The sequence below is a fragment of the Lepidochelys olivacea genome, assembly GCF_965140295.1.
Source record: "Lepidochelys olivacea isolate rLepOli2 genome assembly, chromosome: 12".
Lineage (NCBI taxonomy): Eukaryota > Metazoa > Chordata > Testudines > Cheloniidae > Lepidochelys > Lepidochelys olivacea.
Window position 1 is genome coordinate 16157736 of NC_140422.1, and position 26383 is coordinate 16184118.

A 26383-nucleotide genomic window follows, 5' to 3' on the forward strand; every position below is an offset into this window, starting at 1 on the left:
AAGTGCTCTCCCGTCAGCATAGAGTGTCTTCACCAGATGTGCTTCAGCGGTGCAGCTGCACCAATGTAGCGCTGCTAGTGTAGACCTGCCCTGAGAAGTGGGAAACTCCACCTCCTAGATTCAGGCCTGGGAGGAGGCATGATCGTTTGTTGTCATAGTGGGCTCTTAAGAGACGGTGGATCCACTCTGGATTTTTCACTTGATCCCCAGTTCCAGGGATTTCCCCAGTATACCTGCTCTCTTTCCTCTGGTACATTTGTGAGGCAGACGGAAGGAGCATCTTTGTCTGTTGCTGGGTTTGTCGTCCCTTCTCAAAGTAGTGAGTGGGAAGGGGAGGGGAACGACTGTTTCAGTTTAGCAGCTCTTTCTGCCACTATTTTGTCTAGTTTTTATCCAAAGAGGAGAAAGCCTGTGAATTTAGATGATCACAGAATTTGTTGGAGCAAACATCAACCTTCCAGGAGCAAAGCCAGATGTTGCATTTGGTTGATGAGTTGTATCCATGGCTCTGGATGAAAAATCACATTGCATGCATTGTGGCATCTGCCTCTAAAAGCTGTTGCTAGAGAAATTTTCTTAAGTGTAGACAGAAAATCAGGATAGTCTCTGTCCTTCATGGCTTTAGGGGTATCAAGCCAGGACACTGGCTTTTGCAAAGAACGTAGCCATCAGGGATGCTCTATGGATGGCCAAAGAAGCTGAAAAGACCATTCTGACAGTGGCTTCCACATTTCTATCAGTTGGATTTTTGGGAAAGAATCCCTTTCAAATGGGATTACCCTATATTTTGCTAGAGATACCACTACAGCATTGACCTTTGGCATGCTTATAATGGCATTTTTTCGCTCTTGCAACTTGTAATATCTAAGTGCATGCCTGCTTATGCATTTACTCTTATCCGGGTTTCCCATTCCTCTCTGATTACATCCACAAAGGATGGGTGCAGCAGGATTTCTGTCTCAAGCAAGGATTTACAAGGTAGGTATCTGCCTTTGGGCTTGTCCTCTAGTGCCTGCTCAGGCTGGATCTACACTGTGGATGCACGTGGTTTCAAACAGGAAGGTTAGACTAGATGACCTTTGCAGTCCCTTCTATCCCTAGGATTCTATGATCTCAGGGGGAAAAAAACTTTCGTTGCATCTTTTGAATGTCCTACTCAGAATCTGAACCCAAGAGCTCCCCTTCCTCAGTAGGGGATAAGGTGTCAGAGTCAGAGGAAAAATATCTTTTAGTTTTTATTATATCTTTTCTTTTCCTTTTTGTTCTGCTCAAAGTCTCCAGATTGGGCTTTTCTGTGCTGAAGTCATGGCTTCTTGAGTGGAGGGGGGGAGGGAGAGGAGACAATACCCAACATGCCTACCCAATTCAGTGCAAGTGTCAACTGGCTGAGAACAGGCAGGGCATAATTAGTTTTCCAAAGAGCCTTTAAAAGCTGCCCTCACAAACAGAACACTGCTTGGATTTAGCTCCATATTTGCACAGCTCAATATCTGAATCAGAAGAGAGAGAAGAAAGAAAGGCTGCATGCTACTGCCAAACAAAATGGAAAGAAAGATCAAGAGCCAAGTGAACAGGCACTTACTTGACTGCTTTTGCAGAAGCAGAAGATCTGGCAGAAGGCTGGAGAAGGGGCATGGATAGCATGGGTTGTGCTACCGCTTCTCACTGCCTGCAGAAACTGCAGACAGGAGGGGACTAGCACAGAGGTATCTGAGTTGTAGGATGCAGAATGATGACCTGCATAACACAGGTCTTTCCCGAATTAATTCCTGTTTGAACTAAAGCATTCTTGAAGAATACCACCAAGTTAATTTTTCAACACTAATTTCTCTAACTTTTACTGCAAAAAATATTTTATTAAGAAAAGTCTGCTAGTTCACACTTTGTAAATATACAAATCATTCCTGTGGACAAACTCAACATTGTCCAAAAAAGAAAACCACACAGAAGCCATTAATAAAATCTCCTCTTCCAGAGAAATTAATATATTTTTTCTTCTCCTCACTGGGACTAGGACACTGAACAATAAAGCAAAATACATCCATTCCTGGAATCTGGTAAAAACTCCTCGGCTGACAGGGGTAAAAATCTGATCATTAGAGTTAAAATATTTAGTATTTAGAAGAATCCATTTTAGTGTTAGCTACTAAAATCTCTGTGGACTGGCACAATAGCATCAGAACACTAAAGTATTCAAATATTCCGTTTCAATCATTCAACAAGGCTTAACAGGCAAGCTCTAAAAATACCCCCCCACCCTCCAAAAATTTTATACAATATTTGACATCTTTAAAGTGTTCAATTCTTCCCAATTTTATTGGTCTTTGAATCTTGCCCCACCTCACATAATGAATAAAACTGATTGGTTTTTAGATGTAATGTCTGCATTCCCAGTTCTCCAAAGCCACACACACATACATCCCCTAAACTTATTTTTCTACATCATGTATTTGAAATACTTTCGTTTTCATGAATTAAACAAATACATTTGAAGAAATTAATAAAAAATTTTCATATATAAAAGTCCATCTTTGTCTTTATGCATCCATAATCAGTGACACTTCTTCAAAAATAGGTAATGTATTTTACAGGCATTTCAGTTTAAAATCTCCAACAAACACATTTGAGTAGATATCAGTTCAACAATTTTTATAAAAATCTTTTTTATATCACATTTCAGTACAAAAATAGCTGTATTTTTATTAGGTGTATTACTTTCCCGAATCCAAACTTTACCTTAATGTAGGATCTACAGAAGGGAAGTAAAGCCTATTGAACTGATTTTCAGAAAGCTGAACATCCACAAAATGAAGTAAAAATCAGGCCAAATATCTTTTGCGGGTTTCTTCTAAACTAACTTCCACAATAATTACCTGTCATATAAGAATTTATTATGCTGGATGAAAGTGAATTTGACATAGCTGCTTCTTTGATAAGCCTCGGAGGACAAAAAAAAGTCCAAATGCTCATCACAATCTATGTACTTATCATACTTTGCTCAGGAAACTTGCCAAAGCTGCCCTTTCAATTTTGAACACAGCTGACAGTACACATTAACTTTCTTAGGCATTTAGCCGCTACTTAGATCATCTGAAAAAAAAATCTCGGCTTTTTATGGGTTTTCTCAACTTTGTAGGTAACTGTGATTTTATTTTTTTAACTAATTCCTTGTGGTATAATTTTGTGCCAGGGTATATGAAGGTTTCCACACAATGAGAGTAAACTGTATTTACATATCTCAAGATTGCAACACCATTTCTTACAAGCATTAACATGAAATTTCAAAGTAATGCAATACTTTAATATGCTGAATCCAGCTTTAATATTGCATCTTCCCAGAGAGTATAAAATATACATAATGTAAGAAATGCAATGTTAACATAAAAACAACTCCCTCTCCCCAAAATCCTAGAATTCAAAACTTACATATTTGACAATCAATAAAGAAAACCTTAATTTAAAGTCTGTTTCAAGTAGTCTTTTCCCCCCCTAATTTCTCTTGATAGGCAATGAATCTTCTCAAATTCATTTTCACATTGTCAAGAACACACAACTGATCTGTACTGTACTGTCCTTTTCCTTCTTTCCGCATCTGCAATAAAAAAAAAAAATTATACACACACACCCCCCCATAATTGAGAAGGCAGCTTTTCAGATTAGGACAGCCAAGCACTCCTCTGATACCCTCTGGCAGGATATGATGCTCCTGCCTTTCAATTATTCAAAAACAGTAAATTCACAGCACATCATTGCCAGATATCTGACCAGTACTATTATTGGTATCCGACTTCAGAGTTAAATCTGTATTTATGTATAAGCATGTATTTATCCTCTGTAGATATTTTAGGGAAAACACCTAGCACTGCACTCAGAAATAAAATGAAGTGCAGAACACCCACACATTTAATGAAGGGTCAATTGGTGGAGTATGACAGCCGCGAATTTGTTGTGCCCTAGAATGATGGGCTAAAAGATATTAGGCCATCCAGCAATAAACTATAGAAATAAAAAGGTATCTATTTTAAAAGTATATTGGAGCTTTTAGCCTACTGGGTGTCACCTGGCTAAAGTAACACAATGCTTTGAAAATTTACCCCCTTTTAAAGGAAAAAAATAATAATTTGAGAGATCGGAAGTTTCATTTGTATAATTTCACTTACAAGTAAAGGATTCTGGTTAAGACTATCTTAACTAAGCAGCAACAGGATAAATATATACACATCTGGACACCCATGCAAATTAAAACAAGAAGTCAAACTAGTTTCAGAAGAGGATTTCCTCTCTCCTCTCTAAAGGTTAACCATGTTTGGCCCTCTCTACCCATGGAGGAATTGGCAGAATCAACTTACCAGAATTTCAGAAAAAGATCGACAATAACTTAGACACCAAAGGTGCCTCGTAGTAAATATGGGATTATTTCTTTATACCCCTGGTTAAATTGATGGTCAAGAAAGGAACTCTTCTTTCCATCTAAAACATACTAACAGTAAGTGAGGTTTGTTTTTGTGCTCTCTTCTATGCACTGAATTGTTTAAAATCATGTGGGCATATTTCACATAAAATTCCTGGTAGTACAAGCAGCTAAACTAATCTCAAGTGTTAACTTGCACTGTGTTTTGAGGCCTTGGACTGGTTACTATTTGTGAGATGCCTACCCTCATTTTGAAGACTGGCTGGAATTCTTTCAGTGCAGGGAGCAATTTAATCTGAACTGCTGCTTTTTCAGCCTCTTTCCCATCTGCAAAAACATCAAAGAGAGCATCCAGAGCTTCTCCAGCTACCACAAGAGAAGAATCCTTCATAGCAACCTCAAGAAGAAATTTACCAATCATCTGAAAAGAGATACTTATTTTTAAAAACATGGCATTATAAAACAATGGCAAGTAATTTCCACTAAAGCAGTTTAGGGGTTGCTACCAAGGTATTTTTTACCTTTAGTGTTTCAGCTGTATCTTCTACTTTTGCCAGCACGCTGCCAGCAATTCCCAGGATGCTAACTACATTTACTCTAACACTGATATTACTGCTATGAATACCTGCTTCACATAAAGTCATCAGCTGCTCAGGAGTCATACACTATTTAAAAAAAAGGGAAGAAAAGTAAATGTCAGACAAATTTAAATTTCCAGAGAAACACTATTTCAAAGAAAAATCTTTAGGTCATTTGCGTCTATATAAGACAGACAAACCTATAGCAGATAAGTAGCATCAGTATATTATGAAAAAAGTTAAGACTGAAGATGGGATCAGCATGGAGATTTTTAAACTATCCTTTTACTCCTTCAGGAGTTTCCTCCAGAAAGGCTCGAGACTCATTGTCATGTCTCTGTAGGTAAAAAGCCCTAAACCAAAAGCCACATATTTACCTGAAATATTTGAATAACTCCTTCTAAGCCATTAATAAACATTACAGAAACTCTTTATTCATAAATTCATAGCATTTAAAGCCAGAAAGGACCATTAAGTCATCTAGTCTGACAAGAATATCACATTTCCCCCAGTAACCGCTATAATGAACCAATAACTTGTACGGTTAAAGTACATCTTTTAGAAAGGCATACAGCCTTGAAGCTATCAAGCAAGAAAGAATCCACCACTAGCCTTGGTAGTTTAGCACACAAAAATTAAAAACTGTGGCTGCTGCACAGACAGATACAGCTTCGGTTTTACATTTGTTTTTGAAAAAGTTAGCCCAACTGTTTTTCTTTAAATATGTATATGAAATAACCACCAGGCTCAGAATTAGCGTGAAAGGTTTCTTCTAGGACAGGGGTGGGCAAACTATGGCCCAGGGTCCACATCCGGCCCATCAAGACCTTTTAATCCAGTCCTCGAGGTCCTGCTGGGAAGCTGGGTCGGGGGCTTGCCCTGCTCCGCACGTGCCGTGGCTCCGTGCGGCTCCTGGGAAGCGGCCGGCATGTCCCCCCTCCGGCTCCTACACACAGGGGTAGCCAGAGGGCTCCGCATACCGCCCCCACCCCCACAGCTCCCATAGGCTGGGAACCATGGCCAATGAGAACTGTGGGGGCAGCGCCTGCAGACAGGCCAACACGCACACCCACCTGGCTGCGCCTCAGCATAGGAGCCAACGGGGGGACATGCCGCTGCTTCTGGGAGCTGCTTGAGGTATGGCCACCTGAAGCCTGCACCCCTGATCCCCAACCCTGATCTCCCTCCTGCTCTCCAAAACCCTCAATCCCAGCCCAGAGCCCCCTCCTGTACTCCAAACCCCTCATCCATGGCCCCACATCAAAGCCTGCACCTCCAGCTGGAGCCCTCATCCGCCCGCCTCCCCCGCACTCCAACCTCCTGCCCAAGACCAGAGCCTCCTCCCGCACCCTAATCTCCTCATCCTCTCCCCACCTCCCAATTTTGTGAGCATTCATAGCCCACCATACAATTTCCATACCCAGATGTGGCCCTCAGGCCTAAAAGTTTGCCTACCCCTGCTGCAGGAGCATATTATTTTCAGCAAACCTTATTTATCTATGAGAAAAATTAGGATGAATTTTGTTAAACCTACAATTCCAGCAGTGTTAATAAGCATTGTCACAATGCTTAAAGCATTAAACATCAAGTTACAAGAATCTAGCACTCTTTAAAGATTGGTTTGTTTTCAAAACCATTCAAGTACAATCTGATGTAAATTTACTGTACCTCAATCTACCAGAATGCCCAACATTTGGTAGAAAAATCTCTCACCTGAGATATATTCTTTGATGCCATTGTTTGCAAGAGAGCCCTCATAGCACTAGTTATGGCTTCCAGGAATTCAGTGTGTGTAGGAAATTCTGTTCAAAAATAAACACAAAGCCAAAGAGTCAGAACAAACTTCAAATCATTTTAAAGACTTTCTGCACTGAGAGCAGAGAAAAATTTCCTTCTATTCCACATCTATTGGTGCTGCTCTATGTTAAAACCTAGATTTTCAGAAACTGGGCCTCTAGCTTTGTAGGTGGAAACTGCCAACAATTTCATGTTCATACACCTCTACCCCGGTATAACGCAACCCGATATAACGCGGGTTCGCATACAACGCGGTAAAGCTCCAACACGCTGCTCTGAGCAGTGTGTTAAGGGTTCCGGGCCGGGACGTTGGATAAGGGGCAGAGGTCTTGGGGGCGGTCAGGGGCTCTCCCCCCAGGGCCTGGGAGGCAGGAGCTATGGGAGGGAGGGGGCACTTTTGAGTGGCCCGGAAGATTACCCGAGGGCTGGGAGTAGCCTGCTCTGCTTCCCTCGCCCCGGCCCCAGCCGTGTCGCTCAGGGGAGGGGGCTTGGGGGAAGGGATTCCCCCCACACTCACCGGTAGCAGCGGAAGCGGAGCAGCCTGGCCCAAGCCAGCTCCACTCCGCCAGTTCCCAGTGTGGCGCTCCGCTTCCCACCACAGGTGAATGCGGGACCTTTCCCCAACTGCCCCCTCCCCCGCAGTGACATGGCTGGGGCAAGGAAAACGGAGCAGGCTGGGGCTGCGTCGCTCCGCTTCCCGCTGCCGGTGAGTGCGGAGGGCGTCCTTTCCCCAACCTCCCCGCGCTCACCAGTGGCAGGAAGCGGAGCGCCACGGCTGGGACGTGGCGGAGTGGAGTGGGCTGGGGCCGTGTTGCTCTGCTTCCCGGGGCTGCCGGTGAGTGCCTGTCACGGGGCAGGAGGTGTGGATAGGGGTTGGAGCAGTCAGGGGATGGGGGGGTACGATCGGGTCCTGGGGGTGATTAGGGATGGGGGTCTCTGGAGAGGGCGGTCAGGGAACAAAGAACAGGTGGGGCCAAAGCAAGTTCCATATAACGCAGTCTCACCTATAACGCGGTGAGATTTTTTGTCTCCCGAGGACCGTGTTATATCGGGGTAGAAGTGTATTTGTACCTACAACTTATGCCACAGATGTCTAAAGTCCTAGTTTTCCCAAACAATCCAGGACTAGAACTTCTAAGTGACATAAAATATAGGTGTACAATTATGCACGCAAAAAGAGAGGCCTATTTAAGGCCAAACTGAAAATTTAGCACAAGTGTCCCACAACAATATTTCAGATCATAAGCCCCACTGGAGCACTAAGAGGAGCACTGCAAAGGAGCTAAGGGCGTATTTTAAAACTCAATTCCTAGCTCTCTTAAGCAGATTTATAAGACATCCAGTCTTTTCCCTGGGACTCTGAGCTCCAACATGCACCCAGAATATTAATATCTCCCCAGTTAACGCACAGAACACGTTTGTTCACCTGTTAGTTTCCCCCTGGCATGCAGTAAACCCTGGAAACCTAAGACTCAAACTGTGCCCACAAAATTTTGAATATTCAACTGTTCCCCAATACCAACCATCTTCTTGCGTGCATATTGTTCTGTATTTTAACACTTTTCATTCTCCCCTAATGTGCTTTTGTTGCTATTTACAGGCTTTTGCAAGAGTAAAAACCTGCTGTGGCACCTTACAGATTCCTATCCCAGTTAGGAGACTAGAGCTTTGAACAGCTACTTATACCAGTAGTCCACATAATTCACTACAGTGTTTCTAGGCCTGTCAACAATAATTGTGTGTTAGCATGATTATCTGCTACAGCTAGGAGCATCTGTCATCAGAGACTCTTATCCACAGCAGAGAATCATGGGCTAATGTTGTTCTTGTAGTGTAGATGGGCCCTTAAACTATTAATTTCCAGCATGCTTGCTTATCGGCTGGTCACCTCTCAATCTGAAAGCAGCATTAGTAACTGGAAAATCTTCACAATATCTCTCAGTGGAATTAACACAGAAGCTTTTTAGAGACAGGGATAAGTTTGCTACTCCACAACAGTGCTGTTTTAAAAGAACATTGTCCAACAGGTTTATCATCTTCATTCAAATTAAATCATCATCATTCCAGGAAATTTGATAAGCAGCTTTGATGTTTAGTCCTAAACGTAAAATGTTTGGGGCAGATGATTAAATTTATTAGAGATATACATTTTCAAGAGTGGTACACAAAAAATACACACATAACTTATGCCCTGGAGAAAGAGAGGCCTGTTATATTTCCTATTTTGATAAGTATGCAAATACTAGAGTTTGTTTCAGCTTTGGAAATCACTTTGGGACTAGCTTCCTGTGGTGCCTAACCTGAATTATAATGCTGGTGACATGTCATTTCAGAGAAGTGAATTCTCGCAAATTCAGATTTGTTCAGACATACTCGGGAGAAGTCCTGTTCTCCCTGACAATAGCTTGCCTTATGTGATCAATGGAAAAAACTGTCACCATCACAGGTAGTGATGACCAAATACAGATGATGTGGTTTCACGTTAGGATGGGGCTCCCTCACAGGTTAAGTCACTTTATATTTTAGTGCTTGCATATACTACACACTCCAAAAACTTTATTTGATCAGAGCTTTCCTGGGTAAATAGATTACGTGGGGTTTAGATAGCTTTGGTGCATGGCAGCATATTCCCAACATCAGGTTTTCTTGCATTTGGAAAGAAGTGCGGAGGGGATTAGTAATAAACTAGTATTAAATTAAATGCTATGTATAAAATGTATTTATAATAGAAGCAATCAAACTCTTCTGAGTTAAGTTTCTTTATCACTATGGCCTTAAACTTACCTGGTTGAGAAAAAACTAGCTGGGAGAGGTGCTGTGCAAGTGACTGAAGTGTTGAAGCTCCTCCAAGACAATCCACATCTGATACGAACAAAATGCTATGGAGACACATTAGAGCTCTGCACTGTACTGTGTTCATTCTGGAACAAAGTAAATAAAAGAAATATGCCTATTGAGGCTCTATTAATTAAAAAACTATCAATATAAACAAAGAATTTTAATTTAATTATGCAATGTTGAGGTGGGGTATAATTTACCTGGGGATCACAAAGTATCTACATGTAAATATTTGTATCTTGTTATTAAAACAATGTAGCAGACTTGTAAGGTCCAGTTCTCTAGGGTGACCCAAGATGAACCACACAAAATATCAATGTTTGTGGTACAAAAGATCTTGAAACTGAATATCTAGTGTTACATTAATACACTGAAAATGTAAAAAAGTCAAAGAAATTCCTACTTTCTAATTAATGGCTTCCAAGATGGACTGTGCATACAGATGTCTACAGCAACGCTGTTCGGAAAAGCTGTTTTTTCAAGAATCTGGAAAAAAAAAGTTCAGCAACAGGTTTTTTCGGGGTGAAGGACAGTTTAATGTTAGCTATTTCTTTCAGAGAAGCAGTCATGTTAGTCTGTATCCGCAAAAAGAACAGGAGTACTTGTGGCACCTTAGAGATTAACAAATTTATTACAGCATAAGCTTTCGTTGACTACAGCCCACTTCATTGGATGCATAGATTGGAACATAGAGTAAGGAGATACATATATACATACAGAGAAGGTGGAAGTTGCCATACAGAGTGTAAGAGGCTAATTAATTAAGATGAGCTATTATCAGCAGGAAGAAAAATACTTTTGCAGTGATAATCAAGATGGCCCATTTAGACAGTTGACAAGAAGGTGAGAGGATACTTAACTTAGGGAAATAGATTCAATATGTGTATTTCTTTGTTGATCACTCAGCAGAAACATTAACCTACATATTTATCCCACAATCCCAAATGACCTCCAGCGCTTCCCCAGATGTCAAAAACTCCAACCATGATTCACTCAACTCCCAGAATCTCCAGCTTCTCTCCTGACAACTTCTACAATGAAGTTATGCCCTGGGTTTCGCATAATATAAATATTTTTTATATTAAATTACATTATAAATTACTTGTTTCCATATTTAATCAAAAACCTCTTTAAACAATTTAAAATAAATATGCTGCATAATTTCCACAATGCTGCAGAATCCACGGATCTTGCCAGATATTTTAGGTTCAGTTTGACAGAGTACACAGTTTATCTTATGTAGACACCCGCTTTGTTCTCAATTCTAGCACACTGCCAAACTACTACTACTACAACAAGATGAGGCATGTTACCTTGGCAACTCACAATTAAGAATGAGCAAGGCACTTTACAAATAAACAACCCATAACTTTTGCCAATCCCTCATACCAAGTTTTTAAGGTTAAAAAGTTGAGGTAAGATTCCCGCAGCTGAAAAGGCAGAAAGATCAACAGGAAGATCTCTGGAGGGTTCTCTGGTTATTCACACAAAGAACTCTGTAGCAAGGAGGGAGCAAATCAGACTATCAAAGAATGACAGGAAAGGCTTAAAAAAACCCAAAAAACAGATGTTACTCAGATCCTCCAGTGTCATTCTGGATCCTTGTCTGAAAGAAATCAGACTACTTCACCGACACAGTTAGATGAAGCATCTTTATGTTAACACCAATCCCTAATGGCAGAGTTCCCAATATGACTTCATAGTACATACTATCACTGAACAAAATGTTTGGAAGTTTGATCTTTTTATTACAAAGGAACACACCTTCAATGTGAAATCAGTCAATTTTTTTTTTAAATGTACTCAAACTTGTCTCAGATTTTACACCTAACTTGAAGTTCCCCTTTGAATTTTTGTTATTTTACAGTCCCATTTTCTTATTTTAAAAAATGTTTTCCTCTTCCCTGTCACTGCATGAAAAACCTATACACCCAGAGGAAACTCACCTGACTTTACACAGAAAAAGCAAGAGTGACTAAGCAAAAAAAACCCCAAAACACTGTCAAATAAAGCAAACAAACTAAAACGAATATTTTTCTCATGCTGCCAGTTACAGTTATCTGAGTTGTTACTTGTAAAAGTAGCAGGTGAAATATTTTTCCAGGAACATGATATTTTAAGTTGGTGTCCTTTTAAGTACTGGAGGATTAAAGTTATTTTTCCTGGGATGCATCAGTTGTAAAGATGAATTTGAAACAAGTTTTAACAACCCAAATCTCTTAACCTGTTAACAAAATACGGTGTATTTTTGAGAAGGATCCACGTATATGTACGTATATTTTAAAATAAACAGTAAGAGTCATGGCTCTGCTTCTGTTAAAGTGGCCTAGAGAGCAAAAGCAAAAATTGTCCTAACCACAGAAACCGGTGCTGAGATTGGGGCAGGGAAGGGTAGGAATAAAAATAACTAGATTCATAGCTTCCAAGGGCAGAAAGGATCACCATGATCATCATCTGACTTCCTGTTAACAGGCCACTGAACTTCCCTAAAATAATTCCCAGAGCTTATCTTTCAGAAAAACATCCAATCATGATTTTTAAATTGCCAGGGATGGAGAATCCACCAAGACCCTTGGTAAATTGTTCCACTGGTTGATAAACTATACGTAAAAATTTATTCCTTATTTCCAGTCTGAATTTGTCTAGCTTCATCTTCCAGTCATGGGAACGGGTTATGTCTTTCTCTGCTAGGCTGAAGAGCCCATGATCAAATATTTGATTCCCACGTAGGTACTTATAAACTGTAATCTAGTCATCCCTTAACCTCGTCTTTTTTAAACTAAATAGATTGAGCTCTTTGAGTCTATCACTACACAAGGCATGTTTTCAAAACCTTTAATCATTCTTGTGCCCCTTCTCTTAACCCTTTCCAATTTATCAACATCCTTCTGGAATTGTGGACATAGTATGACAGTACAATCACACCAATGCCAAATACAGCGGTAAAATAACCTCTCTGCTTCTACTTGAGATTCCCATTTATGCATCCAAGGACTGCACTAGCCTTTTTGGCCACAAGGTCACATTGGGAGCTCATGTTCAACTGATTATCCACCACAACCTCCAAATCTTTTTTCAGTCATTGCTTCCCAATAGAGTCCCCCATCCTGTAAGTATGGCTTACATTCTTTGTTACTAGACGTATACATTTACATTTAGCCGTACTAAAATGTTAATTGCTTGCTTGCGCCCAGTTTACCAAGCAATCCAGATTGCTCTCTATCAGCGATTTGTCATCTTCATTATTTACCACTCCCCCAATTTTTGGGTCACCTGAAAACTTTCAGTGATTTTATGTTTTCTTCCAGGCTATTAATAAAAATGTAAAATAGTTTAGGACCAAGAATCGATCCCTGCACGACCCCACTAGAAACATACCCGCTCAATAACGATTCCCCATTTACCATTATATTTTGAGACCTATCAGTTAGCCAGCTTCCACTGCATTTAATATGTACCATGTTAATTTTATATTGTTTTAATTTTAAAACAAAATGTTATATAGTACCAAATCAAATGCCTTACAAAAGTCTATTACGGCAACACAGTTACCTTTATCAACCAAACTTGCAATCTCATCCATAAAAGATATCAAGTTAGTAGCACAGGATCTATTTGCCATAAACCCATGTTGATTAGCATGAATTATATCACCCTCCTTTAATTCTTTTTTAATTGACCCATATCATCCACTCCATTATCTTGCCCAGAATCAATGTCAGACTGAGTGGCCAATAATTACCTAGAATGTCCCATTTACCCTTTTTAAATACTGGCACCGTATTTGGCACATCTTCAATACTGCGAGCAGATCTGGTCGCCCCATCTCAAAAATGATATATTGGAATTGGAAAAGGTACAGAAAAGGGCAACAAAAACAATTAGGGGTATGGAACAGCTTCCATATGAGGAGAGATTAATAAGACTGGGACTTTTCAGCTTGGAAAAGAGACGACTAAGGGGGGATATGATAGAGGGCTACAAAAGCATGACTGATGTGGAGAAAGTAAATAAGAAAGTGTTATTTACTCTCTTTCATCACACAAGAACTAGAGGTCACCAAAACAAAAATTAGGAAGCAGGTTTAAAATGAACAAAAGGAAGTATTTCTACACAGTCAACCTGTGGAACTCCTTGCCAGAGGATGTTGTGAAGGCCAAGATTATAACAAGGTTCAAAAAGAACTAGATAGGTTCATGGAGGATAGGTGCATTAATGGCTATTAGCCACGATGGGCAGGGATGCAAAACCATGCTCTGAAGTGTCCCTAGCCTCTGTTTGTCAGAAGTGGGGAATGCATCACTTGATGATTACCTGTTCTGTTCATTTCTTCTGAAGCACTTGGCATTGGCCACTGTCGGAAGACAGGATACTGGGCTAGATGGATCATTGGTCTGACCCAGTATGGCCGTACTTATGTTCTTAAATCACAAAGTTAGCTTTCTTCCAGTCTTCTGGAACTTCCCCAGCATTCCAAGACCTAAAATCAATGTTAATGGTTCTGCAAGCTCCTCAGCTACCTCCTTTAAAACTTTTAGGTGCTAGTTATCTGGAACTGCTGGATTAAAAATGTCTACCTTTAACAACCACTGTTTAACATCCTCTTGAGCGATTAGTAGACTAGAAAGAATGTTATATGATGTGACTAGGCTATGAAGTTTTCAGTGTTGTTGTAGCTACGTTTGACCCAGGAAGACACACACAAGATGGGTGAGGTAATATCTTTTATTGGACCAACTTCTGTTGGTGAAATAGACAAGCTTTCAAGTTCCACGGAACTCTTCTTCAGGCGACCTCCAGCTTCAGGTGAGGCTTAAAAGCTTTTCTCTTTCACCTACCGAAGATGGTTCAATAAAACATATTACCTCACCCACCTTGTCTCTATATAGGCTGTGAAGGGTAGTCAGCACAGACGGTTTATTTTGCCTCTCTTACAGCTCAGATAGAAATCTTCTCACTAGTTAAAGGCTAATTGTTGAGGTTCCAGAACAGTCATGCTGGAGAATCGATCTAAGCATTGATGCAGCAGAGAGCCTCCAAGTGCGTAGACACAGGGACTGTGTACAATGTTTAAGAAAATCTTTATTATAGTCACTTTAAAAATGAATGTTTCATATTTTCTGATGCCTGTGAAATCCGACTAAGATGAGTTCTGGGGACTCAACAGCAAAATCAGAATTGGCACGTAGACTATAGAAATTAACAATTTAAGAGGGGGAGGGGGAGACGTTTGTATTTATTTCAATTTGCTCTCTGGCATTCTCCCCCAGCCTGGATAGGAGTGAAAACTGGCATTTATTCCCATGGCTTGTACAATTTCCATTTTCTCTATGCAGGTCACCCTTAATATATCCAACTTGGAAAATCCTGCACCGATTCAGAAAAGCCCAATATCTGACTTCATTCCTGACATACTGGAGGAATTTTTTAGTCTCATTTACACCACAGAATTATTTAAGTTAAGTCAGCTTGCATGAATGATGCTACATATCTAGGATTTTTAAAAAACGCTAAAGGTTAATCAAAGATAAATCTTCCTGTACTATAGTTGGATTAGAATAATTTGTTGGTCTAAACTAGGGTCTAAATCAAACAGTGAAAAGACTGAATTTGAGTTGTGATCAGATGATATACAGCAGTTCTACCTTCTTTGGAATGAGGTTGTTCATGAGTGCTGCATGAACCTCAGCAGAGAGGCAAAGGGGTGACATGGGCTGCCCACTGCCCTCATCATAGGAATTCTCCATAAACAGATCACTCTCATCACTGCTGGAGAGTTCTTCCCATTCGTCATCAGAGGGATCTGAGAATAGAACATAGATTTAAAAATGAAATCTGAAGTCACGCACAAACTAGACAACCCAACTCCTGAATTATCTAGTGTGCAAACTAGTGTCTGATGCCCAGCTTAACTCCAGAAAAATTTTACATGATAGTCTCTAGGAACTAGTGCTCTAGTACATTTCAAGCCTACAGCCTTGTGCAAGACACTTTAAACCAATATCATATGAATTATTTTAATAAAAGGCTCATGTTTAGGTTAAGCTTATTCAATTTATCAAGTACTACAGGATGGAACAGAATGCTGAGTTTGGTATATTTTTATTCATTCCAAGACTGCATCTGTAGAGGGCAAGGAATATATTTACATATATACATATATAACAATATATTTATATATTTCCTCATTACAGATGATTCCCAGTCAAACCCACATTTGCAGCCCCACCTGATGACTCCTGCTCCCTGCCTTATGCCCCCTTGAAAGGAAGCCAGGACCTGGGGTGTGGAGTCTGTCTCATGCCTGGTAAGCAGGGTATGTCTGAATTCAGTACACTGGCTGAAGTTCGGAAATCAAAATATCTTAGTCCCTAAGCAACCTGAAAATTAAATGAACACCTGTCTCTGGAATCCTCTTAATTCCTACAGACCTTATTTCCGTCTAATCATGGACTGGATAGTACTGTAGTAATGCAAGGGGTTTGTATTTTATACTGAGTAAACAAACAGCAGCATATGCAGCTACCCACAAGAGATTTTCTAATTAAATGAGGAAATCTTATGAATTGCTGTTCATTAGATGAGATATTCAGTTTAAAAAGACCTTCATTTATTAGGTGCAGATTTTCTCACATAGTAGAAATTACCAAAGGGAATATATGGTGTTAGTAGGGTTTTCATCAGAACCAGCAAGATTTACTTAAGAAGTTATCACCTAAATGTGGGTAGCTTGGGGATCAAATTTACGTTATGGTCAGGAGCAGTAGTATGAGAGATTAAAAGTTTCAGCTACTTATTTTAATATTCATGTTGAAGACTCCTCAGTTATTTGATTATTTTATTAACTGTCAAAAGAATGACTAATAAACTAGTATTGAAAAAAAGAGACAGACTAACTGCTGAAGTCAAAACAGAAAAAAAAAAATTCCTCCCTCCCCCTTTTAAAAGTAAAGCAGCCTGTTTTCAAAAGAAGCTTCATGTACATAGAGCCCTGTGAAATACTTGCACAAACCACATTGTGCGCATATAATTCCTATTATCAGCACAGTACAAAGCTGCCTCTCCTCCCACTTTTGAAGTTGCATTCCACAAGTCTAGGATGCAAAGACACTAAAGGACAAATGGAACAAAACAAAAGAGAATAAGAAAGCCAATGCAAGATGAAGAAGATAGCTCCTTAACAAGAATGTGATTGCACAGCAGAAGATCGATCTACTGTAACAAACTGAGGCTCCAATCCTGCAAGTGGATCCAGGTGCTCATGGAATCCTATTCACGGTCCAGGATTCTGCTCAAGAGCCACCTTCCTGCACACTCCGTACAGATCCAAATGTAGGATCAAAGCCTTAATAGCACTGAATGTCCTGGGACATAAAGAACTGGGTGGGGTGGGGTGGGGTGGGGAGGAGAGGAGAGTAGCCGGGGGGGGGGGAAGAGGTTTTTGTAAGTTATTCTTAAAGAGCCATTATCAACCTGAAAACCACACTTCCAGCTGAAAATGTTGTACCTACTATTCCTGCAAATAACCATTAAGTTTACTAGAACAAAAAATTAATGAAAAAAAATCTATTTTTTTCCAATGTACTAGGTATATTTGCACAGAAGTTCATGCATAAATCAGTTTCTCTTTTGTTGGTGGTTAGTATCATCACATTCATGCATTGCTCTAGGGGGAGTTTATCCACATATTCTTCCCCAAGAAGAGTGTTTATCAGTAACAGCAGCAAACCTAAAACTGAAGAGGTGGATCTATGCACATAAAGGAAGGGGATGGGAGGAGAGGTGGGCTTGAGTAAGTTTAGTGGTGTTGCTCTCAGGCTTGCCCAGGAAACTCTCATAAGCAAAACAAGGGATTAGAAAAGCCTTTGTTATTTATTTATCCCCATCCAAATTAAATAAAAATGAAAGTCAAGAAGTACTATTTAAAAAAGACTCTATCAGACAGTTAATTTTTGAAATTACTTTCATGAACTTCAAGCTGACATTTTAAAATAGTTGCAAGACAACTGGGAAAGTTCTTAATATCCGCAAAATAAAAGCGTCTGGTGCACAGATTAACAAAAACAGAGATAGAGTTATTGTAATTATTTAAAATCTAAAGAAAGCAACTGAGATGCTCAACTGCAGCTGCTATAGCAAGTCCTATAGCAATAATGGAGATAAAAAATAGAATATTATATATAAACCATGATTTAAAAACAAACTAATGATTCTCTCGCATTGCTGCAGTCATAAGAAAAACTAAGAGATTCTTCACACAGAAGGTCCAAAGAATAAACGATGCACATTTCAATGGTGTTGTCCCATTTCTTTTAAAACCAACCATTGATGATTTTATCATTTAGTGAGTAAACAAAAGAGTTGCTGCTCCAGAGCCATAAAAAGACATTTGCTACATTACTCTTTAAAACATTCTCCCCTCCCCCGTTTTTTTTTTAAATTTAGAAGTATCAGTGGTATCGGGTTCAAATTTCCCTCTTTGACGGTGGGCCTGGATAGCAACACCACAAAAAGCTGAAACCTGAGCTGCAGTGCACCCAGCCCCTAACTGAAGACGGAATATCTGTTGAGTCTTTGGCCCTGCCTGCACTTGAAAGCCTGGCAAAACTTTCTTATTGTAGATGCAGTTATCCCAGCAAAAGCTGATACAGTTTTCCTGTGTTCAGCCAGCAAAATAAGCTACAGCAGAAAAGCACTTTTTTGCCAATATAACTGCAGAAACTAGGGCATCTGACAGCACAGCTATGTCACGGCAAAAAACAAACAAAAACCACACCCCTAATCAACAGAGCTAAGTCTGGTGAAACTTAAGTGGAAACCTGGCTTCAGATTGCGTACAATTTTGCTGAAGGACTCCAACAAAGAGGGAAGTTTGAAACTGATACACCTCAAATCTGCAATGTCAAACACATAGAAAAAAGGATTAGAAATTAATATCTTGAGATTCTTTATGTACAGTAAGGGGCATTAAAGGATGCAAATCCATGGTTTGTTCACTTTTAAGAATGGGAGGATTAGCAGGTCAAGTTAGATAAGATCCCAGAACAGTCCAACTAAATTTGCCATGTTACTAAAAATGGAAGCCTTGGTAACAATGAAAAAGCGGCCTACATACCTTCACTGCAGCACATATTAACAATGATTTCCAGGGCTGTCTGCTGAGCCATCAGTAAGGCTGTCACTTGTTTCAGCTCCCACTTATCAGCCTATAGAAAACAAACAAACTTAATTTTGGAGGACAGCACTCTAATTTTAAAGCAGCTAGACTGTCAACCAAAACAGATAAAATATAATTGTGAATAGGTGTCACATAAAAAACTAACAGAACAGAGAATATCAAACGTTCTACTAATACTGCTGTGTGCCAAACTGCAGAAATTGTTTAGTATTTCGTTCTGCAGACTAATAGAACCTCTATCTAATAGACACAGATCACAAGTGAGATTAGTAGGGAATATTGTTCTAAGGACAATAGGTCTCGCTGGACAGGTATGAGATCTCTGCTTCAAAAACACTACCAGACTCGGAGGTGTGTGAGCTCTTAATTGCCTACCTCTGATAAATTGGCAGTAAAAAAACAAAACAAAAACAACTCATTCAGCATTGCATTAGCCTGGATCAAGTCCACTTCAGTATCTATGCCACTTGTCATCCTGAAAGGTCTAATCTCATCAAAACCTGCCAAAATCTCAGAATTGTTCTGTTTTCCCCCTTTTCAATATGTCCAAATTCTTATAATTTGTAAAAAAGAATTATAGGTGTGACTGGTACCACTGTCTACTAAGGTTGCCCGGCACTTCCCATTAATTCAGTTACTTCATAAACTTTAACCATTTGGGCTGAAATTTGACAGGCTGGGTGTCTGCCTCAGGCTGAATTTATTTTAAAAAATTTCAGCCATAATGACTCAGTGGTTTCTGAGGAGGCTACTGTTTTGCCCTTGTTAAATTCTGGCAATCTTTCATCTGAAAAGGTCTAGCACCCCCATGCTTTGGAGCAGGGACCTGAAACTTGCCAAAGGTTGGGCTTTGTGTCAGGCATATGCCTTTTGCTGTCCCAATGAAAAACTGCCCAAATGTGGTCTAGTTGTAAGACCCTTTTGTAAACTGCAGGGCTTAAAAAAAAAAAAATCACAGCAGAATCATGGGTAAGTGTTGGAATTTCACAAGACAGGCACAAATGCCAAGGCTCCCTTCGCCTCCCACTCCATGGGGAGGCTGTGGCTGCATGATGGGGGTTAGCATGATGGTCCTATGCCAAAGGGGGGCGGGTAGAGGAAGGGGGGGAAGCCACACGCCAGCCCCAGCAGCCACTGCTACTTCCTATCTGGGTGGCCAGCTGGCAGAGAAAAGGAGATAGCACTGATACCATTCTGGTAGCTCTGTCTATAATTAAGGATGAACCTTCCATTATAGGATCCCATTTTCAGTTGCTTATAACTTTGCCAAACTTTAACAGATCAGGATGAAATTCTCTATGCCAGGAGTGTGTGGCTGAATTTTTTGGGAAAGTTTCACCCTTCTGCGAATGAGTTACAGGAAATTGAGATTGACAGTTAACCAAAGACTATCAGAAGCATAACACTGCCCTAAGCGCTATGTCAGCCACAATCTGCCTCACTTACTGGAAGTAGATCTGAAATGTCATTGTCTCTTTTGATTTTTCCTTTGGGTGGTTCTTCCATTTCATCATCTTCATTCAATACAGAGTTGTCTATTATATCACCCACATTTTCCTCAGTTTCTGCCTCTGCAGTGAGTTTTAATCTTTGTGTTTCAGCTTCCTTCATGTGAATAACTGTTTCACCAGCATCCACCACTAGTGATTCTGAGAAAATCTTCAGGATAGCATTTATTGTGCTTGCCTGGCTACTGGATGGAATGGTGTCCTTTATATTCCAGACAGAGCCTAAACATGGGAGAGTGAGAATGTCAAAACCTTTAAGCTACACGGTGCACGGCCTTCTTGTAGCCATTGCAAAACCAGAGCTTGTGCTAACTATAGTACTCAGTATCTATGCCACATCTTTCATCAAGAATCTCAAAGTACTTTTCAAACACAGATATAGATCCCCATCTTATAAAAGGAGAATCTAAGGCACATAAAAGTTTCCCCATGATCAGAGGTTTCATGGTATGGCTGAAAACAGAACCCATGCCCCCCCGATTTCCAATCCCTTGCATAAAGTGATAAACAACTGCCTCCTTCAGAAAGGCATGAGTCCCTTATGAACTGAAATTTTAGGAGTTTCCTATAGACTTGTGCCTTTCTGTTCAGTTCTTCAAGTGTCAACCTATATCGAACATTCAAGGCCCAAAACCTTAAGCTGGGGCAAACCTCATCTCATAAAAATGGACAAAATATTTCCATAGGGCAATCCTGGTGACACGTTTCCTGATTTATATAGCAGATCTTCAGGACACTGAATGAGTTTAATTTTGAGCTATTCATGGTCTTAAAAGGACGAAGGGAGAGATTTTCTTTCCCATTACATTGCTTGATTTTATTATTCGTCAGACCTATAAACAGTCAAAAAATAAAAAGAAATTAAATAAAACCCTCCCTGTCCAAGCACAGGTACTGAGTGCTTTAGATAGGAGAATTCTAGTTAACTGTACTTCAGTGTCAGAAATCATCATGAATTAAGCATCTTAACTGGAAGGTGTAACACAAGATGGTGAAGCTGAAGGCAAAGCATCCAATGGCCCAGGCACTTTATATTGGGCTTTAAAAACCATGTTTGAAAACAGATTTTCAAAGTCTGTTTCAACACTCTTCCAGCTAAACCAATTTCAGACAAGTCTTGATTGGCCAGCCTGGACAGGCCAAACTGGTGTAAAACTGCTTTCAAAATCTCTGTTACAGTATAATAGGTTGGCCTCACACAGAGTGGCCAGATAAATCATGTTAGAAATGGTTTAAATGTTGTTCTTGCTAAAGCAAAGTTCAAAATCTATTTCCAAATGCTTGAAAGCCCAGTGTAGATAAGGTCAAGAGCAACATAGTTTCTTTAATATTTATTACTGCCTTATTTCCTTAGTAAGAACTAATGAATGAGTAACACCAAACCAAATTGGAACTGAAGTCACAATCAAGAGACAGTGCCTTTAGGCATGATTCAGATATTGGCTATCTTACGCTACGTGGCTGTGAAAAATGACATGAAACCCCAGGCTCCCTGACAAAGGCATAACAGTGGCAGGAATAGATTTGAGAACAATCTACCCAGCTCTTGCTTCTAAGCTGGCACTTTGGCAACAACGTAATTTGTTGCTATTACTTTGGCATGATGGAGAACTAAAACCTCTGCCTCTCCCATCCCACTTTACCTTCTATACAGCATATTCAAATATAAAAGTTAGGGTCCAGTTGATCATACCTGCCAACAATGTCCTTAAAAGGATATGCTCCATGGTACTGTCTTGGGACAACATTATGGATTCCAATACTTGGTGCGCAGAAGCATTGAAAGAAGAAAGCAGCTCTGGGTTATCTTCTGTCACTGCCTGCAAGCAATGTGCTGTAGTGACAAAAACCAACCGAACAAAAACGTCATGTTTTCAGATCGCTAACTGGATAGACACTATCATCATGAAAGCTGTTCAATTTCACAAGTGTGGGATAAAAGTAGTTTACGGTACTACACTGCCCCAACAATAACCGTTTTTCAACTAAAAAAGGGTTTTCTTCTCCTTTTATGTTGCATGAAAGATACGCACAAATAGGTGAAAGCAATGTTGGAGCTCAGTCTTGCAAACCCTTTTGGGCATGAATAACTTTACCCAGAGAACAGTCCCACTGAATTCAGTTACTCACATGAAGTATGTGGATCAAGCCCTGACTGACTGTACAAGAGAAACAGTAGAAATGTTTTGAAGTACTTGTAACAATATTAGTTAGAGCAAACATTTTCAGAGAGAAGTGTAATTTTTCAATTGATGGTGCCCCCTTGCATTACAAACTCATCCCTAAAAAATCTAAATTAGTTTATTTTTCTCCAGAAAATCTTCACTCCAAAAGGGGAATGGTGTATTGTCATGCTTGAGTGAGAGGGAAAACAAGCATACAAGATGTCAAACTCCAAAGTGTAATTTTTAGAAGAAGGCTTTCTGAAGTTCTTATTTTCAGTTGTGAATCTATAGGATCATTAATATGACCATATAATACAGTGTATTGAAAGGCTAGGTATATATTCGTAGCTCAAAACACTACATGATGATCACTACCCTTTTCACCACTTACCTACTGAGATAGCCAGATCTATATTTGTGGAAAATTTCTTCAAATATTGTAACACAACATCCAAGCACCCTTCTTTGTTAAATACAGATACTGCCGTACCATTGCACTCACTAAGAAAAACAAAGAATGATAAAACATTTTTCACTTTTAACAAAAGTCACTATAATAGAGCTCTAACAATTTATTCAAACATTTTAGTTTTGGAATTTATATTTTTATTAATTCATTTTAAAAAACTAACAGCTTCAGGACACATTTTCCACTTTGAAGGGTGGTTCTTTTCCATTCAGTAATAAGAAGTCATTGTTCCAGCACAGATAGTTGACATTCAGAAGTCTGTACTACTTTTCTAAAACCATCTGAAAGGTGCCATTTACTTTAATTATCTTACTGATCTTATTTGTATGTATTTAAATTAACTCACTTATTTCACTTAGAACTAAAATATTAAGACGGAACCATGACTTCTACAGATCAGAAATACCACAGAACCTAGCCAATGGCCAGGAAACTTGCGATAATTATTATTTGTCTAGTGCCCAAAATATGCTAAATGCTTTACAAAACATGGTCCCTGTCTCAAAGTCACTTACATTTGAAATAAGACACGACAAGTGACAAATGAATACAAGAAATCCAGTTCTATTGAGGGCAAGGGTTACACAACAAAAAGTTACGTGGCAGCACAGAGACTTGTGCATGCAGTTATTTTATAGTTGTGTGTGTGTGTGTTAGACACGAAGGCCCCAACCCTGCTGCTACTCCATGCTTGCAGATGCCTGGAGCCCCAATGAAGGCAGTAGGGCTTCATATGGTCTCAAGGTTCCACCCCCATGGAGCAGCTTACATGATGGAGTCTAAATGAACAACAACAAAAAACCATTCTAGGTTGAAATTCAGTTTGAACTCTTAGCCCAAGTCTTTGTCAGATTGTGTCACACCAATGTCTGCACTAGAGTTTCTATTAATATTGTTTCCGTTTCTCTTTGTGCAACCTATAATTTTCTTCATGTCAGCTACACAAATGGATGTAAATTAGTAATGGGACTAGTCACATGCTTAAATATGCTTAAGCACCCTTCCTGCATCAGAGCACTAGCGGGCACTGGGAACATCTGCAGAGGGAGGAGGAAGAAAAGAAATCCTCACTCTTTCCCCCGACATGGCCGCAGATTGGCTCCATGGCGAAGCCTAATAGCTAGAAAATCATGGCTCTTAGTATAGCATAACCGGATGTGTTCCACTGCTACAAGGTCGTCCATCCCCACACAGAAGGTGGAAGGATTTGACTCAACAGAGGAGATGACTGCCTGAAACAAATGGCGTTTCTCTTTATAATGTCAGATAGCAGGAGGGAGGGGGAAGCTATTTCTAGCACTGGTGGCATGATCAACCATTTTAATCTTCCCCTTGAGATTGCAGTACCTGGGGAAAGCACATGGTGGACAAATCTGTGTTGTGCATTGCTTCAGCTGCCTTTGATTTTAACATTGTGCTGAACTTAGTTCCCAGTCAGCGTTCCCTTTCTTTATACTGCAGATCTGCATAGGTCACTTTAAGGCTCATACCTCAGCACTTTCTTCACTATTCTGTTACTCTTCTGCAGCTTTCTCTCCATTACAGACACCCCAAAGGTTTACTAACCTCTATGTTCTATAGGTCTTAATTCTTTCCCCATTTCAATACTCCATATTTCTATCTAGACATTCTGCATTCTCCTTAATGTCCTCTCCCTGTAGATTCAGCACTCTTTACACTTTCATGTAGTGATCTCCAGGCGCTGATAGAATGGGCATAGGATATGCAGATCAGGAAGCTCCACTCTGCCCCTTCAGTGGAGAATGCAGAGCCCAGCAGCATACGGGCCATCCTAGGTTTCCATTCTGCGGCTTCGCTATGAATTCTGGGGGACTCCCATTTATATAATCCATGATTTGGAGCATTCCAGAACTCAAGAGGCCTGAACTCAACAAAATCAATATAAAACTCCTATTGGCTCCACTGAGCGCATGATCAGGCCCACAGAGAGTAGTTTAATTGTAGCAAAACATTAGGCTCCAGCAGTAGGGACTCTGGTGGGGCCTACATTCCCCACTGAGGCTGGAACAGCACTGTAGTCTCCTGGTTGGCATATAATGGTCCCCTACTTCTCCATTACAGAATGGTCCTACAGGAATTTTGGGAGGTGCAGTCTTCAGTCTCCCATGAATTGCAGAAAGTCTTCACCTTCAAAGTGATTATGGTCTAGTAGTTGCACAAAAGCCAAAATCAGGATTTAGACTGAGTAGCTCTTGGAAGTCAGATTTCAGCACAGTCCTACCTTCTTGATTAATAATAATTTTAAAATAATAACTTTGTGGATCTTCACAATCTTTCACTTAAAAAACATGTTTTATGTTATTTGCCATTTATGGGGGAAAAGTATATAAATACATTTTTCAAGTTTGAAAAGAGATAACCATGTTAATATACAAACTACTTTCAGGAATGAAATGACCAGCTATTATTGCTTTTATCTTCACTGGGACATATCAGGTCAAACCATTTTTCAAAAGAACTAGATATATAAGAAAAGCATCTGTGTTAATATTAAAATGAAACTTACCATACATTCCATAACACATTAACAGCCTCATTGGCTATGTCTTCAACACAATTTTTCTTTGTATCTTGGCATTTCGTGGGAGAGACCTCGTTGGCCTCTAGTCCAGCACTGCACTGTAACCGAATAGGTAAAAAGGAATTGGAAAAGAACTGGACAAGAGAAAAAAAATTAAAAGCAGAGATCTCAGGACAGCTACTTAATGACAGAATTTACAGTTCATCTGCAACTCTTCATGGCAAACATCATATACTTCAGGGTCATATACGAATTCAACTATTCCTTTCTACAGAAAAGAAATTACACACCTCTACTATGTCTTGTCACACATCCCCTCGTTTTCAAAAGCACTTTCTTCTAGACAAATAAACTTGTTAAACTTTTGTCTGACTGCCACAAGAAAACACAATGGCAGATGCTTCTCACGAACACTGGAATGTCCATTAATGCTAATAATTAAACACTTTTACAGAATGTCGTCTACATATCGCACAGCACTTTACAAACATGGCTAATGTGGAGAACTGGGAAATATGTTGTTTTTTTTATAAACGTAGTTTTCCCTTCTGTGTACTCACCTTGTCTGAAAGCGTATTTAAACCAAAAAGGATTGTTGAAGAAACCAGGCTGGAAAGGTAAAATAATACTCAAGGCTCAGAATCTAGGGTTCAAGAAACAGTATTCTCTTAAATGATTGCCCCTATGCTGAGGGAAATTGTCAGGCTGACACGGAGACTTACTGGAAGTTAGGGGTCTGCAGCAACCATGCTGTAACTTGATGCCCAAAGAGAAGAGAGGGGCAGCAGGGCTAAGTCAGGTCTATCCGGGGCCTCAAAGGGAATGCCAAGTGTAGGTAAGAGAGTACGTGTAGATCTCTGTTAATTTAAATCCACTTCTCTGAAGAGCTGAGTACCC

General features: G+C 39.9%; 1 protein-coding gene across 3 annotated transcripts in view; it reads right to left on the reverse strand.

Moving 5' to 3' along the window:
- Positions 1 to 1957: 1957 nt before the first annotated feature.
- The window catches only part of HEATR3 (HEAT repeat containing 3), a 40115-nt gene continuing 15689 nt past the window's right edge, over positions 1958 to 26383 (reverse strand). For 2 of the 3 annotated variants that reach the window (XM_084644479.1, XM_084644477.1), the window contains exons 4-15: positions 25472 to 25620; positions 22867 to 22976; positions 22004 to 22144; positions 20249 to 20532; positions 18740 to 18830; positions 15270 to 15427; positions 10028 to 10110; positions 9571 to 9707; positions 6703 to 6791; positions 4933 to 5076; positions 4656 to 4832; positions 1958 to 3592 (exon numbers count right to left, since the gene is read on the reverse strand). In XM_084644479.1, coding sequence (XP_084500605.1) covers positions 3470 to 3592; positions 4656 to 4832; positions 4933 to 5076; positions 6703 to 6791; positions 9571 to 9707; positions 10028 to 10110; positions 15270 to 15427; positions 18740 to 18830; positions 20249 to 20532; positions 22004 to 22144; positions 22867 to 22976; positions 25472 to 25620 — 1686 coding nt within the window. In that variant the 3' untranslated portion in view covers positions 1958 to 3469. The remainder of the gene's footprint in view (positions 3593 to 4655; positions 4833 to 4932; positions 5077 to 6702; positions 6792 to 9570; positions 9708 to 10027; positions 10111 to 15269; positions 15428 to 18739; positions 18831 to 20248; positions 20533 to 22003; positions 22145 to 22866; positions 22977 to 25471; positions 25621 to 26383) is intronic. The other variant, XM_084644478.1, reaches the window with a different exon arrangement.